Here is a 16,775-nt window from a genome sequence, read left to right on the forward strand (position 1 = left end):
TATCCCTGGCATGTAAGGGTGGTTCAACATCCGTAAATCAATCAACATGACAGATCACATTAATAAACGACAAGAACCATTTGATTCTCTCAACTGATGCAGAAAAAGCATTTGACAAAATACAGCATCCTTTCTTGATTAAAACTCTTCAAGTGTAGGGACAGAGGGAACATACGTCAATATCATGAAATCAACAAAAAGCCAACAGCAAATATCATTCTAAATGGGGAAGCCCTGGGAGCCTTTCCCCTAAGATCAGGAACAAGACAGGGATGTCCACTCTCACCACTGCTATTCAACATAGTACTGGAAGTCCTAGCCTCAGCAATCAGACAACAAAAAGACATTAAAGGCATTCAAATTGGCAAAGAAGAAGTCAAACTCTCCCTCTTTGCGGATGATATGATACTGCCCACAGAAAACCTGAAAGACTCCACCCCAAGATTGCTAGAACTCATACAGCAATATGGCAGCGTGGCAGCAGAAGTCAGTGGCATTTCTATACACTAGCAATGAGATTGAAGAAAGAGAAAGTAAGGAGTCAATCCCATTTACAATTGCACCCAAAGCATAAGATACCTAGGAATAAGCCTAACCAAAAAGGTAAAGGATCTCTACCCTAAAAACTACAGAACACTTCTGAAAGGAATTGAGGAAGACACAAAGAGATGGAAAAACATACCATGCTCATGGATTGGAAGAATTAATATTGTGAAAATGTCAATGTTATCCAGGGCAATTTACACATTTAATGCAATCTCTATCAAAATACCATAAACTTTTTTCAAACAGTTGGAACAAATAATCCTGATTTGTATGGAACTAGAAAAGATCTCAGCCAGAGGAATGTTGAAAAAGACAGGCAAAGCTGGGGGTATCATAATGCCTGACTTCAATCTCTATTACAAAGCTGTGATCATCAAGACAGTGTGGCACTGGCACAAAAACAGACACATAGATCAATGGAGCAGAATAGAGAATCCAGAAATGGGCCCTCAACTTTATGGCCAACTAATATTCAACAAAGCAGCAAAGACTATCCACTGGAAAAAGGACAGGCTCTTCAATAAATGGTGTGGGAACATCGGACAGCCACGTGCAGAAGAATGAAACTAGAGCATTCTCTGACACCAGACACAAAGATAAACTCAAAATGGATGAAAGATCTAAATGTGAGACAGGAATCCATCAAAATCCTAGAGGAGAACACAGGAAACACTGTTTTTGAACTTGGCCACAGCAGCTTCTTGCAAGATACATCTATGAAGGCAAGAGAAACAAAAGCAAAAATGAATTATTGGGACTTCATCAAGATAAGAAGCTTCTGCACAGCAAAAGAAACAGTCAACAAAACCAAAAGACAACCTACAGAATGGGAGAAGATATTTGCAAATGACGTATCAGATAAAGGGCTAGTTTCCAAGATCTATAAAGAACTTATCAAACTCAACAGCAAAGAAACAAACAATCCAATCATGAAATGGGCAGAAGACATGAAGAGAAATCTCACAGAGGAAGACATAGACATGGCCAACATGCACATGAGAAAATGCTCTGCATCACTTGCCATCAGGGAAATACAAATCAAAACCACAATGAGATCCCACCTCACCCCAGTGAGAATGGGGAAAATTAACAAGGCAGGAAATCACAAATGTTGGAGAGGATGCGGAGAAAGGGGAACCCTCCTGTACTGTTGGTGGGAATGTGACCTGGTGCAGCCACTCTGGAAAATTGTATGGAGGTTCCTCAAAGAGTTAAAAACAGACCTGCCCTATGACCCAGCAATTGCCCTGCTGGGGATTTACCCCAAAGATACAGATGCAGTGAAACGCCGGGGCACCTGCACCCCGATGTTTATAGCAGCAATGTCCACAATAGTCACACTGTGGGAGGAACCTCGGTGTCCATCGACAGATGATGGATAGAGAAGCTGTGGTATGTGTATACAGCGGAATATTCCTCAGCCATTAGAAACGACAAATACCCACCATTTGCTTCCACGTGGATGGACCTGGAGGGTATTATGCTGAGTGAAGTAAGTCAGTCAGAGAAGGACAATCACCATATGGTTTCACTCACATGTGAATGTAAGGGAAGGAGGGGAAACTGAATGGAGAAAAATGATAGCGGAAGACAAACCATGAAACTCTCAACTCCAGAAAACAAATGGAGGGCTGCTGAAGGGGAGGTGGGTGGGGGGCAGTAAGGCAGGCATGTGATATGATGAACACTGGGTGCTATACTATATGTGGGCAAATTGAATTTAAATAAAAAATTAAGGGGATCCCTGAGTGGCTCAGCGGTTTAGTGCCTGCCTTCGGCCCAGGGCATGACCCCAGGGTCCCAGGATCGAGTCCTACATTGGGCTCCTCGCAGGGAGCCTGCTTCTCTCTCTGCCTGTCTCTCTGTGTCTCTCATGAATAAATAAATAAACTCTTGAAAAAAAATTAAAAAGTTATGTAGACTCTATACAGAGTGAGAAATCTTCATTTCCACAAACAGAATGATTTTAAGTATCCCTAACAATATAATTTTTTACTGAAAATTCTAGCATATTTTCATCAATAAGAAGCAGACAATTCCGTATTTTTAATTCTTAAAAATTTGCCCTTTTCAGCTTATAAACTATTAATAAAATCAAGGCATATGTATATAGATATAACAGAAACAAGTCAATGTCATAATGAATTTTGTTTAAAAAGAAAGCAAGATTTCCTTCTGGTTAAAATTGGCAGGTAGAAAATGTATTTTCTTCTGCTCCCTCCAGAAACTTCAATAAAGTAACAGCTGGAGTTTTGTTTACTTTTCATTAAATAAAACTGTAATTTAGATCTCTGAATGAGAGGTGAAGGGGTGTGGTGTAAGGGTGGCAATAAGGGGGAGAACCGGGGTGTCTCCGAACACCTGAGCCTGTGAGGCCTGAATGCAGAGGGTTGAACAGGGGAGCAGTTAGGAGCCAATGCAATGAGGTCCCCACCCGTCCCTGACCCTGAAGGAGGACAGGTTTACTCTCTAGAGCGGATGAATCAGAGGAACTACAGAGGCTCTCTGCATTTCAGATACAAGGCCAAGCGGAGGGCAGGGCTGGGATATTATGCAGAAAAGAGGAAGATCCTGTAAAAGTTTATGGACTATAGGGAGAAAATGGATGAAATAAGATAGGCAATTGTTAATCATTGTTGAAGTTAGGTGATGTATAAATGAAGGTTTATTGTATTTCTCTCTCTACTTGTGCATGTGTGTGTTTGTTAAAAAGCTCTTAAAGATGTCGCAAAATCTTTATTAATAGATGTAACAAATATATCACACCAGTGAAACAAGAATAAGATGCTATCAAAAGGAACGTTCAGAAAATAATAATGAATAATTATAAATAGAATAAGAGAAATAGACAAGTTGGCAGAAGGACTGGAAATAGAGTGAAAGAAATGTCCCAGAAAGTGAAACCACCAAACAAAAATCGAATAAAAAAATAGGATAGAAAAGAGAGTAAAGAATTAATACATAAACTCTAATAACAAAATAACAGAAGTTCCAGAAAGAGAATAGAGAAAATGGAATAGAAAAAAGTTCAAAGGCATAATCCAATGGTAATTCTCATACACTGTTGATGGGAGTGGGTACGATCACTTTACAGAACAATTTTTCAGTCTCTAGTAAAGTAGAAGATGTAGTTACTAGGATGATGGTGAAAGGAAGTTTTTTAAGAACTAAAAATAATAATAATAATAATTGGGCAACAGAATCAGAGGGCAATCAGCTCAAATCAGAGAAAGAGATGGAGGGCTCCCGAGGGGGTGTTCCCAAGGGAAAGAAAAAAACCCCACAGATAGACTTGTTTGATCATATTGCAGCAAGCTTTCCAGTTTCAGGGCACTCGGGTGGCTTAGCCAGTTAAGTGTCCCTGGATTTCAGCTCAGGTCATGACCTCAGGGTTGTGAGAGCAAGACCCCTCCCACATCCATGGGGCTCCCTGCTCAGCAGGGAGTCTGCTTGTCCATCTCCCTCTGTCCCTCCCCGACTTGAGCACGGGCTGTCTCTTTCTCTCTCAGATAAATAAATTTAAAAAAAACTTTTAAAAAATCCTTATTAAAAAAAAGAAGTTTTCAAGTTTCAAAGAAAAGTTTTGGGCCACATTAGTGACAGGTACGTAAAATAAACTGATTGAAAAAGAAATTGAGGCAACTAATAAATCCAGGGAAAGTCAGAAGTAATACAAGAATGGAAATGCAATTATACTATGATATGTGGCTCAGCTGTTAACAATTTTTATTCATTCAAAGTAATGTAAGTGTTGAATACATTGACTAAAACAAAATATGTTCTATAATGATACTGTGAAGATGGGGGGAAATGTATATATATAAAGAACCAGTGAAATAAAAAGAAAAAAGAACTGGTGATAGTGATACTTTAATCTTTTATAGAAAGAATTCAGAAGTATATGAAATTTTTTAAAAATCAAGAAATATTAGTATGTTAGCATAATACTTTGACTCAAAAAATGATCACCTCTGGAAAGTAGGTTTGGTGTGGGAATAAGTGGGACAGAAATTGCTGTTTTTCTCTTTTTTTAATTTTTAATTTTTTATTTATTTTTTGCTGTTTTTCCTCTAATGAAATCGTACAGCAGCTTGCTGTGTGCCCAGAACTAGAAGCACTGTCAGCACCTGAAAGCTGGTAGGAAAACAGGATCTCTGGCCTCATCCCAAGCCTTCTGAATCAGATTCTGCATCATAACAAGAACTTCAGGTGGAATTTGTGAGACAATGAGTCTCAATGTGCTATATCCACATTGTGTTTAGTCTCAAAAGAGATGTGCAAAATTTGGAGATGGGTGTAGAATTTTATTTTTTAATTTACTTATATAAATATTTTTAAGTTGTCTCCATGCCCAGCACATGGGGCTTGAACTCATGACCCTGAGATCAAGACCTGAACTGAAATGAAGAGCCAGACACTTAACCAACTGAGCCACCCAGGCACCTTGAAGGCTTAAACAATGTTAAAACAACAACAACAACAACAACAACAACAAACAAACAAACCCTGGGGGAACCTGTAAGCAGATGAGCAATTATTGAGACTAGAAGAGTCGGGGTGGCATTAAGGGTGTCAGAGTCAGCCCTAGCAGAAATTACCTAAATTGAATATGTATTAATAACAAGTTATAATCTACTTATATTAAATTTCAAATAATAAAGATTTTAGTTCTAATATGATGATATGAAGGACAATTGCATGAGGAAGACTTTATTGACAATGAGGAATGTCACACTTAGGATTTGTTACTGAGAAAGAAGTAGAGAATTAAAGACTCTTCTGTTCCTTGGGCTAGATCACTGTGGTACCTTACATCAACCTCAGGTAGGAGTGGGACTGCTTCTTACTGGGTTAGTAGAAAGTTATGCTAATGGAAATTTTGCTTGAAAATCCCTTAGACCCCTCCTAAAATTACCCCCAGTACATCCAATGCATGAAACAGCCAGTCCCCACCCAAAGCCCTCCTGTGTTGAAATAAATACATTACTATTTCTTTGGTCAAGTATGGGCTGAAGTCATCAGCTTCTGTTTAGACACGGAATTGAACAAAACCCACATTTTTTAAACAGAAAATCTCACTGCCCCATAGCGTGCTTCCACTATGCAAATCCTGAGACAAACGAAGAATCCGCAATGCATGTTTACTAGCGGGTTCCTTTCACATTCTCACTAAGTTCAGTGGACAGGATGAGGCAAGCCTGTGTAGGACACTTAAGAGGCCTGACGCAAGCACACAGATGGAGACCCACAAACCACACGGGTAAACATTTGACCATTATAAATCAAGTTAACAAACTGTTAAAATATGATATAGCTCCTGCTTTGACCTCTAAGTTTCATATGACCTAGTTGGCCAGGTTTTAACTCCTCAAAGTTCACTGGAACATGGTGGCCTGGAGAGAGCGGGGCCGTTCTGGACCATTGCCCACCCCCTTCTCCTCCACCTCTGTGAGGGGCCTCACCAGCCAGTGTGGCCCATAGGCCTCTGCTTGTACCTACAAGTTTGCATTGATGGTGCCATCTGCGCTTGGGACTCCAGGGAAGCTCACTGCCTCGATCCCACAGATGTCCTTCTCTGTCGGGAGGGCCACAGCCAGAGGACAGCTAACGGGAGTCTTTTTGACTACGAGGCCCCACCCCTCCCCCATACTAGTCTCTAGAGTTTAACTTCCACAACTAAATGCACACATGGTCTAATTACTCATTATGGATAATTTCCTCAGGCCTTTGTGTCATGGCGCCCGTGTGTTCACCATCCCAAGTGTGAGAAACCAGGACTCCGTAGGCAGAGCAATGACACTCAGAGTTGTCCTTGAACTTTGGAAAAAGACGACATGCTTTACTCATCACTTTACTGAACTGGAATATGGATGGCAAGAGCTTTCCTCAGTGATCCAAACTCGTTTCTTTTTTTAAAAAGATTATTTATTTGAGCAAGAGAGAGAGAGGGAATGCAGGGGAAGAGGCCGAGGGAGAGAATCTTCAAGCAGACTCCCTGCTGAGTGCGAAGCCCAATGTGGGGCTCAATCCCAGGACCCTGAGATCATGACCGGAGCCGAAGTCAGACGTTTAGCCAACTGAACCACCCAGGCGCCCCTCAAGCTAATTTCTAATGATGACTTAAAGCCCCGGATGCAGTAGAGAGGCACATTTAGAGTGAAATACAGCAAGGAAGTCAACACTATATGATAGACGAGCCTGGAGAAAAGCAGCTCTGACAAAAGGAAGCACCACTGACTTTGAAAGCTCACATGGCCACCCATCACAGCCTTTATGCTTTATCAGTGCCATCCAGGCCAAGGCTACTATTCAAGTTTGCACTGCCAGGATGCATTCCTCGGAGACTGGGGAAAACATCACAGATAAGACACATCACTAATGGCTGTGTTTAAAAGCCACTCTAATCATCTGAGATGATTATGGATTTAAAATATCCTTATTTGTGGTGTTTATAGTCTACGGCACTGAATGACGTAAATGGATTGACTTCATTGTACTTGTAAAGAAAAGCACACATTGCATCATCTGCCATAACCACCTGGCCAGGCTCACCTGGACACGAAAATACACAACCTTATGAAAGGCAGGTAGACATGTCACCATATTCTTTTTCTCTTTCCTATGCTCTATGCCTAATAATACACCTTGGGAATCTAGAATATGTAAATAAACATATTATCATGCTATTAAATCTAGAATATGTGAATAACATAAGTCATATGTTATGACTCTGGACTTGAGGAAACCTCTTTTAAGAAAATACACTGGGATAAGGCAAATTTTCATCTAAATTCCTTGCTCACTTTTTTTTTAAAGGATTCTATTTGTTTTGTTTATTTGAGAGAGAGAGAGAGAAAGAGCGCACAAGCAGGGGGGGGAGAGCAGAGGGAGAGGAACAGCAGAATCCCCGCTGAGCACAGAGCCTGAAGCAGGGCTGGACCGCAAGACCCTGGGACCACAACCTGAGCTGCAGTCAAGAGCTGGAGGGACACTTAGCTGCCCGAGCCACCCAGGCGGCCTTCCTTTCTCATCTCTAAACAAGCCATAATCTGTGATAATGTTGCTCCGTGGACTAGAAAACAATGAATGATAATCTATTCACTTAATGAACACCTTCTGAGTACCTACCATGTGCCAGACACTGAGCTGGATGCTGGGAAACAAAGATCCGAGCAGGAAATAATGGTACAATCACACGAGAGACTGACCTCAATCACAGAACCGCAGGAAATAAATGGATAATGACAACTAATTCTCAGCCCATAAAATAAGGGGACTATATGGAAGGTGTCCCATACAAAGTCTACACACTTAGTGTCATTCTTGTATCAACGTCACTCTTAAAAAGTGTGGCCACTACTTAAACTGTTCAGAAGGGAATCAGCTTTCTGTGACAAAAGCTGGGCTGGCTGGCGCGTGAACGTGTGCTTGAGAACAGCGAACCTTGAAAGAGCATCTGTTTGGCTCTTTTGTTCGATGAATCTCAAGTCACCCAGGCTCTACTAATAGCTTCTTTAGGCTTTATGACTTCCCACCATATAAACAAAATTACCCGATACCTTAGTCTGTGGCTAAACCTCATTTATCAGTTAAAGCCCATGACAGAGAGGAAACTCGAGAGGCTGCATTCCACCTTGCCTGTTCAAACAGTTTCCACATTTCAACAATACTCTCTAGCTAGCTTTTTGCCAGAGAAGGACCTCTGGGAAAGCCTGCTTCCTGGGAATGTTTATTTTACAAGGACAACCTGATGCCTTCCAAGTTTGGCCATTTGCTAGGAGATGGGATTGTTTCTTGGCGGTGGCTCTTCCAAGGAAAGAACAAAGGGGGGAGAAAGAAGCAATAATTGCTAGCCTTGATTTTGCGACAGCACATCGACAGATTTCCCATGGGGGGGGGGTTGTGAAATTGCAAAGGAAATTATTAAAATTAAATTCATTATTTTTTACAAAAAAGTAAAGACCATACTCTAGTTTGCACTTTTGCATATTATAGAGCCTTAGTCCAAAAAGCTTCAGAAATTGTCTAAATCCAATGGTTTTCAAATATTTCAAATTTCAAGAATATTGAAACGTATTCTTGAAAAGAATTTTACTACCTGGGTTCCAATCTGTAAAATATATAAAATAGAGCGACCGAACAGGGGTGGGTGACCCAGAGCTCCACCTTTCACCCCCTCCCCCAATCCACAGGTGGCTCCTAAGGAACCTCTTTGCTTGTTCTGCAACAGTACGGGTCTAATGCAACTTCCTCCCTTTACCTAATCCTACAGCTGAGACCCCCGGCACATCCTGACCGACCCCCTCATTTTGGACACTGTGAGTCAAACAGCCCCATATGGGGTGCTCGGGAGGCTTAGAGTAGGCGCCCCTGGGGAAACCATCACCCATGGTGTCTTGGTGTGTTCCCAATCTTTTAGTAAGTATCCAGTCCAAATTCTGACAACCACAAAAGCAGAACTGAGGTGCCCAGTGTGCGTGTGTGCGCGTGTGCTACACACAGGGGCAGGCCAAGTGGGGTGGTAGTAGGAACCCAAGACATGTGATCCCATAAAAAGGGCTTACATACATGGTGCTTTGAGAGCTCAGGGATCTGGAATCAGAGAAGGATGTGCCAGGGGCCCTTGAAAGGGAACATCCAAGCACTTTGGCAGGTGGCAGAGGTAAGGACGGGCGGCGTGTCCTAAGTCAGGGGTCATCTTTACAGATACTTCTCCACCGGGGTCAATACCTGTTGTTTACACATGGGCGGCCCTGGGGCTCTGATCAGCGTAGCGCAGCCGACTCTCCCCACGTCCCATCTCCCGTGATCCTTTTAACCACCCCATGAGCGCAGGTCAACGTGATCCCCATTTTCAGGTAAAGGAACGGGGGGTCAGTGATGCCTCTGAGAGGCAGACCCCGACACGGTGCTATTTCCAATCCCCAACTGACGGGTGGAGGAGTTAAGGGAGAGGTCAACAACATTTTCTGAGAAAGCACTATTTTAAATTTCTTCTAAACTCTCTAAGGATTCTGGTGCGAGATGGCTACGTGATTTCTGAGTGGGTGGGCAGGGTGAGACCGTAACAGCAGCAGCTGGAGAAAGGATGGGTGCTACTCGCATGCTCGCAAAGGCCTCCCTGACAGGAATCCCAGCAGATGGAGCGAGCGTGTGAGCAAGGGGCAGGAGGGGGTCACAGAGCAGTGCCAACCAGGGCCGCTTCTCCCAGCACAGGTTTTCTGATCCCAGAGGCAGCCTGGCATAGTGGCCAAGAGCATGGGCATGGGAGCCCCACTTTGAATCTTGGCCCGACCCCTGCGTGCCTCAGTTTCCCTCATTAAATGAGTACGCTCATAGTATCCACTTCATAGCACTGTCACAAGAAGTACATCAATCAATGTTAGTGAAGCTCTTATTGCCCAGTATAGAGTAAATGCCACAGGAGGATCTGTTCAGTAAATTCTTATCAGGCCATATCACTCCCGCTGCAGGTGCTCACAGATAAGCAACATCTATCCGAATTTCGAAAATGAGGTATAATGTCCTAGCTTCCTGATTTCCTGACATTTTGGTTACTACAACCTCTGTCCCTATGACTTTATGAACTCTACTTTATCACTAGATCTTCCCCAAGCTTTTTCCTGACTTCTTTTGATCACTCCTACTGCCTGGCCAAGCCCCTGATCCTTTGATCATCTTTTTGAGGCCACTTCATATCTTTTGTGACTTTTCAGTTGTTTCTGTAGGACAGGAAATGACTTCGGGGCCTTGTGGTGTGTTTTAAACGTACCCAGGCGTCATCTTACAATTTTATCAACAGGGGGAGCTCAAGGAATTAGCTTAGAATAAAACTGAGCTGGCAAACGAGGGGGAAAAAGGAGAAGGATAAAGTCATTCTGACACGACTGCATGATTTTGGTATTAATCAGAAAACAAGAGGAAATACGTTCGCAGTAATATACGCAGACAGTGTTAATAAGACATTGCTTGGTTATTCTATAGTAGAGGATGATTTACATGGATTTTCATCTCTAGGGAAACCCAAGTAAAGACTTTGATTTTACATTTATAAAGATGACAATGTATTGGAGAGTTGAGCTATTTAGATTTATTCCCATTTGATCTGTTTTACTTAAGAAAAGCTCAGAAAGCATTGTATTTAGTCTATTCAGACTTAGCAGATACTACTCAGGGATGTTACGCTGCATCACTGGCCAAAGTTCCAGTGAGATGCGTGAAATGACTTTTTAATTTATAATGTGCTAATGTTCCAATTAGGAAATTTGGGAAATCTCTACAGATTTCTATAAGGTGGGAAGAATAAATCCTATCTATCTGGTTTACTAGAATATCCTTTAACTCAAAAGCTCTGCTTCTGTGATATCTAGGGGATAGAGACCTGTTTGCAGCTCTGCCCTAAGCCAAGGCTCTACCCTGGCTCATCTTTGGTGCGATTGTGCTATTTGGCAAATGCTCTTTAAGACACAATTAAGGGGATGAAGAATTCTTGGAAGGGAAAATGCAGAGCATTAAACCTCTTGTGGTCAATCTTTGTGGTTTTGTGGAGAGGGCTAGATTGGTTACAGTTGAATGCTGGATTTATAAAGTGTTTTTCCCTTCCAAATAATTCAAAGAGATGTCTCTTAGAAGCTGTGACTGTCAAGCCAGGAGACTGAATCCTTACCACCACACCACTGCTTTATAACTACTATAACTATGTAGATGATCTTACATATACAGCATCTCTGAGCAGAGAGTGCTGGGCATTACTACCCTGATCTGTTAGAGGAAACAAATGCAATTTTTCTCCATCAGATCATTTGCCAAGGATCACATTTTCAGTCACTGTCAGAATGGACTCAAATCCAGGTTTTCTAATTTTCCAAATATGTAGGGCGTACACATATGCCCTGGCATCTAGGCCAACTAAACAGACGATCTCCAAGGCCACTTCCAATTCAGGATCTGACCACTCTATCATTTACGGACTCAAATGCAAGCATTTGGACCACATCAGTTTGTTCTGTTAATCAGTTCATCCAGTGGAATGCAAACCTTAAGTACAAGGGCAAGGTAATTGATACCATAAATTAATAGGACTGTTTTTCACCTGTGATTTTCATATACTATGTCATGAAGTTTGAGACTTGCCTCTTATCTGTGGAAAATTATCTTTAAGATATTTTGCAATAGTGGAAGATTGACTAAAGAAATTATGGCACACCTGTAAGATGCAATACAGTGCAACCACTTTAAATGCTGATCTCCAAGAGTATTAAGGTTATAGAAAGCTGCTCACCTTATATTGTTATGTGCGGGGAAAAACAGGTTATGAAACAATATGTATATACACTTAAGCTAATATGTACATAGATGTAAGTTAATATATACATAGATGAAGATCTAGAATGACGTGAACCAAATGCTAATAGTTGTTCTTTTAAGAAGGTACTATTATATGCAATTTCTGTTTTCTCCTTTTTAAGACAAACTTTCTTACACTGTAATTATCAAGCTTTAATTTGTAACTAGACAGACACAAGTCTGACTTTATATTTAACGATAAAGGGCAGTTGAAAAACTTTGTAAAAATAAGATATTATAGGGTTGTTTCCTTAAAAGGATTATCTTGTAGAAAACATTTTGTACCTCATTTCCTTTGCTTCCAGCACTGGACTTCATTTCCTTTGGTTGCTTTGCAAAAATATAAAAACCCAGAAAACAAAAAACAAACAAAGAACAGTGTTTAGACGGAGAAGCATCATCAATTAAATATCAAGTTGGTCATACCTAGTGTAGTCATTTCCTTGGCTACAATTTTCCTTTTAGAACAGTACCCAGATGTCTAACATAGTTGCCTAAAAAGAAGCCTCCTGTTTCATCTCATGGGATGCCCCATTTTAGAAACCTTCACTGAGGTAAGTGAGCAAGTTGACATACTAATAAGACTACGCTTTTCAGCCAACATTTTGGAAAGAGGAAATCATGCTGGGATGTTTTAAAATCTGCTCAGCACTCCCTTGTACCTGGAAAATATCATCTGAGCTAAGCCATGATGATTCTCAATCCCTGTGAAACTAAGTCCAATGCAAAGGATTGGGAAAACAAACGATGGGATAGTGTGCCATATGGCACAGTAAGCTACTAAATGGCATTAGAGACTTTCTGACACAAAAATGGTCAGGATAGAGGTTACTTAATTAAACAGAGGGGCAGACAATAATTTATATAGTGTGTACAATCTGATCCCACTTAAAAAGTACATATACATGTATGTATAAGATAATGAAAACTATGGATGTTAATAGTGTTACAAGGTAGGGAGATACAGGTGATTTTTAATTTTAAAATTTTTACCTCTCTGATTTTCTACATTTAGTTTTATATTAAAAAGCAATTAAAGTTATTATGCAAAAAATAATATATTTAAAAATGCTTTGCAGCTAGAAGAGGACTGCAAAAAGTAAGGTTTTGTTAATTGATATATTATACCTGCTGGAAGAAAGACCTAACCTTTTTGGTATGTTCCTTTCTTTTTACCACATGATTTTTTTGAGAGACAGACATCTCTAAGTTAAGGATCTCTTACAGCTTTATTTATTAGCAAACACTGTCCATTGTTGAAAATTTCTTAAGGATAGAAATTGAACTTAAGCAAAAAGAGTGCCAGTTAAAAGGATACATAATACATGACTCGTCATTTCATTTTATTTATTTATCAGTATCACGCTGGAGGGATTCAGTTAAAAAGATACTCTTCACTACTAAAGATCAAACAAAAACTAAAATCAAAACGAAAAACCATAAGCTTGCATATGCAGGTATCTGTGAACTTAAATTTTATCTTTAAGAAAGACCCCTTGAGGCTGATTCAGGTGAGGAACTTCCTAAATGTTAAGAAACCATGAGTAACATGCATCGACAAAAAAGCAGTAGAGTCTTTGGGAATCTAAGAGCTATGCAAAGCATTAGAAAGAAAGCAGGAAGGGAACTCTAGGTTAAGAGGAAGTGGTAAAAACAAGAAGCAACCGGGTGAGGCCGGGTCAGAAGCTTTCTAGACATGCCAAAGCAAACTGCGTGCAACTGTCATACCCAGGAACATCCTGCTTCCTCAAGTTACTCCTAAAATGAAAGTACCTTCGGCTAGACATGTGGTTGCTGGATATCGTTTCTTGGAGAGATTTAAAAAAAATGAAATCAGGAATGCCTCTCCATTATAAGACCAATTATCTCTGTCATCATTACCAAAATATATTGACCAACTGGCATCTGTATTTAGGTACTGTATCACCATTGTTGAGAACTCGGACTTCTGAGTTAAAGTTCCCTACTCTTTTTAATATTTCAATGACACCATATTTTATTTCTCAATATGGCCTTTAATCTCACATAAGAAACCCCCCAAACCCCAAATACATTGAATTACATGGCCTATTTGTAAAGACATGTCTGATTCAGGGAGGGGGAGAAACTTGTGTAATTGAACTCACCAAATGTCTAAATTCTACTGAGAGACTCCCGTTAGAAGATTCTTCAATGGACATGGCTTTGACATGAGTTCCACAAAGGACAAATCTTCGATTGCTAGAGAGAAAATCTTAGCTATTTACACGTTCTCAGGTAAAATATATTTATAAGAACAGCAAAAACAATTCTAAAATGAATTTCTTACCTTAGAGTTGAAACGTTCCTGTAAAATCAAGAAGATTCCTTAAAATGAGCTATTTTATAGACCTAGTAAAAACTTTCCTTGATACTTTAGGGGACAGTATAATATAGTCCTAATTTTCATTTCAAGACTTTATAGTAAAATTTTTTAAAGTAAGTCTTCATTGGAGTTCTATTAAATGTTTGAACTTCAAAGTCAAATATTTGAAGTACATTGATATGTAATGTTAGAGAAATACATTTAAAAGTTTGAAATTATTCTATAAAATGAGGAAAGTTCTTTTTTTAAAAAGTCTCACATTTTCATGTTTCAAAATGAAATTAGAACTTACTTGTCAATTGATGCTTTCACCTTTACCTGATAGTTTAGTTCTGGCAATTTTATTAATAGTCTGGAAAGACATATAAATAAAGAATCAGAGGCAAAAATTAAAAGTGCTAAAAAAACTTTTTATAATTAAATATTTAAATATATTTATGTCATATATACAAATCAAATTTAGGTTATCTCTAGTTATATGTTAGTGTGTTTTTAAAATATCTAATTCTTTACTGAATCACTGTATTGCACACTTGCAACTAATATAACACTGTATAGTAAATATATTGTAATTAAAATAAAACAAAAACAAGTAAAAATAAAAATGTCCAATTCCTCTTTAGTTTGTCATGTAATTCATATTGACACCAGTCACTTAATATCATATTGACAAAAATTTGGAAAGTATTTTCAGTTGATGTGTGTTGGGTAATACATTGGCTAGGTCAGAAAAAAATATATATATATATTTTGGCTAAAGCTCAAATCTGGGTTAAATGTATAAATATAAGAAAAATTCTTTGCAAATTTATTAATATCACTCCATTTTATTCTCGTATCATTAAAAAACTGTAAGTTTAGAAAACTAAATGTTTTGATGATCACTTTTATGGTAAAAATACTGAGAAAGATCAGACCTTGGTGGAATGTGAAAAATTCCAATTCAAATGCATTTGCAATCTTTAAATACACTATGAAAATGACAGCAAAAATGTGCATAACTAAAAAAGATCTAACTCCAAGCAAATAAGTGATGAAAGATCAGAGTAATAATTCTTTTAATTTCTTCTGGTGTCAGCTCCTCCTTTATTCTTTTGCTTTCCTCAACTCCTCTGAGTTGTAACCTCTGATAGATCCTCTCTGCGGGTTCAGTCTAATTTCAGAGATACTAATTCAATCACTCATTCACTCACTCCAATCATGCACTCATCCCAAACCCCAATCATTCTCTCAGCATGTATTGAACATCTCATCTAGACCCAGTACAGCCCTAGGTACTAAAGAATTGGTGTAGTGAAGACTGGGGAAGGGAGAAGTGTGGGGACACAGCTATACATCAAAGGAAGAAGTCCAGCTAAATATAGTAGTAGATGGAATATGGAGAATGGTGACAAGCAACTGATGGGCAATGGAGAAATGTAATCATAGATGATAGCCCAAGCAAAAGTGTGGGCAGAATGTGACAAATGTTCCTTAACTATCCTATACAAAGCACAGGATTGGTTTTAGGGTTGGGAATATGATGTGTGTAGTTGTTAGCAGTGAGAGGTGAGAAGGTCATGTGAAGTAAGGATCTTACTTCAGAATCTGATTCACTGGAAGACGGTGATGACTGAAGGGTGTCCTTGTCACCCTTCCCTTAGAAATAGGAGGATGGAATGCTATGGTAGGGAGGGGTTTTAGGGAAAATACTAAGTAAAGGATCATTTATCAAGATGGTGGAGAACAGGGGTACAGGGAAGAAGGACAGGGACCCAACAGAAAGGTGGAAGAGGAAAGTGGAAACACTCAAGTCAGGGACTAAATAATGGTCAGTAGCCCTGGCAATTAGTTCAAACAACATGCAAGGCGATGCCCATTCAAGAGGCCTCTTCCACTCAGAACTCTTGGCTAAGCAATCTCTACTCATCTCCCTTTTTGTCCCAGAGAGAATCTTAGACTTATCATATAATCTACAGAGGTGTCTCAAGGAAAAGTAGGATGCCTGCCACCCCTCTATCCTATTTCTCTTTAGTGTTACTATCTTCTGGGTTATATAGAGATGTGAGGATGAAGAAGGAACTTTTGAAAGTCATAACATTTTAAAAGAAATTGTCCTCTCGCTTTTGTTCTTGGTTCTTACGTTCTTGCAAAATTCACACAAAGGAAATGACTAAGAATTTCAGGGGACACCTGGGACTCAGTGGTTGAGCATCTGCCTTTAGCTCAGGGAGTGATCTTGGGGTCCCAGATCTAGTCCTGCATTGAGCTCCCAGCAGGGAGCCTGCTTCTCCCTCTGCCTGTGTCTCTGCCTCTCACTTTGTTTCTCATGAATAAATAAATAAAATCTTAAAAAAAAAAAAGAATTTCATGTAAGGTATTTAAAATGCAAATTGAAGAAAAATGCCTTTCCTTTAAAAATGGGAGTTCTGAGTTGGTAGATGTTAACTAAGCTTAATGTAGTAATCATTTTGCAGTTTACAGAAGTCATTACTCTGTTCAGCTTAAACTTCTCAAGTGCTGTATGTCAATTACATTTCAATAAAATGGAAATGAATAA

At 39.6% G+C, this 16,775-nt stretch overlaps 1 protein-coding gene across 4 annotated transcripts in view; it reads right to left on the reverse strand.

The window, feature by feature from the left end:
• The window catches only part of STAT4 (signal transducer and activator of transcription 4), a 95,054-nt gene that overhangs the window by 12,950 nt on the left and 65,329 nt on the right, over positions 1 to 16,775 (reverse strand). For 3 of the 4 annotated variants that reach the window (XM_055345695.1, XM_055345693.1, XM_055345696.1), the window contains 4 exons: positions 14,529 to 14,588; positions 14,201 to 14,218; positions 14,019 to 14,112; positions 12,178 to 12,222 (listed from right to left, as the gene is read on the reverse strand). In XM_055345695.1, the coding sequence (XP_055201670.1) occupies positions 12,178 to 12,222; positions 14,019 to 14,112; positions 14,201 to 14,218; positions 14,529 to 14,588 (217 nt within the window). The remainder of the gene's footprint in view (positions 1 to 12,177; positions 12,223 to 14,018; positions 14,113 to 14,200; positions 14,219 to 14,528; positions 14,589 to 16,775) is intronic. The other variant, XM_055345694.1, reaches the window with a different exon arrangement.

This window comes from Nyctereutes procyonoides, unplaced genomic scaffold (assembly GCF_905146905.1).
Source record: "Nyctereutes procyonoides isolate TBG_1078 unplaced genomic scaffold, NYPRO_anot_genome, whole genome shotgun sequence".
Lineage (NCBI taxonomy): Eukaryota > Metazoa > Chordata > Mammalia > Carnivora > Canidae > Nyctereutes > Nyctereutes procyonoides.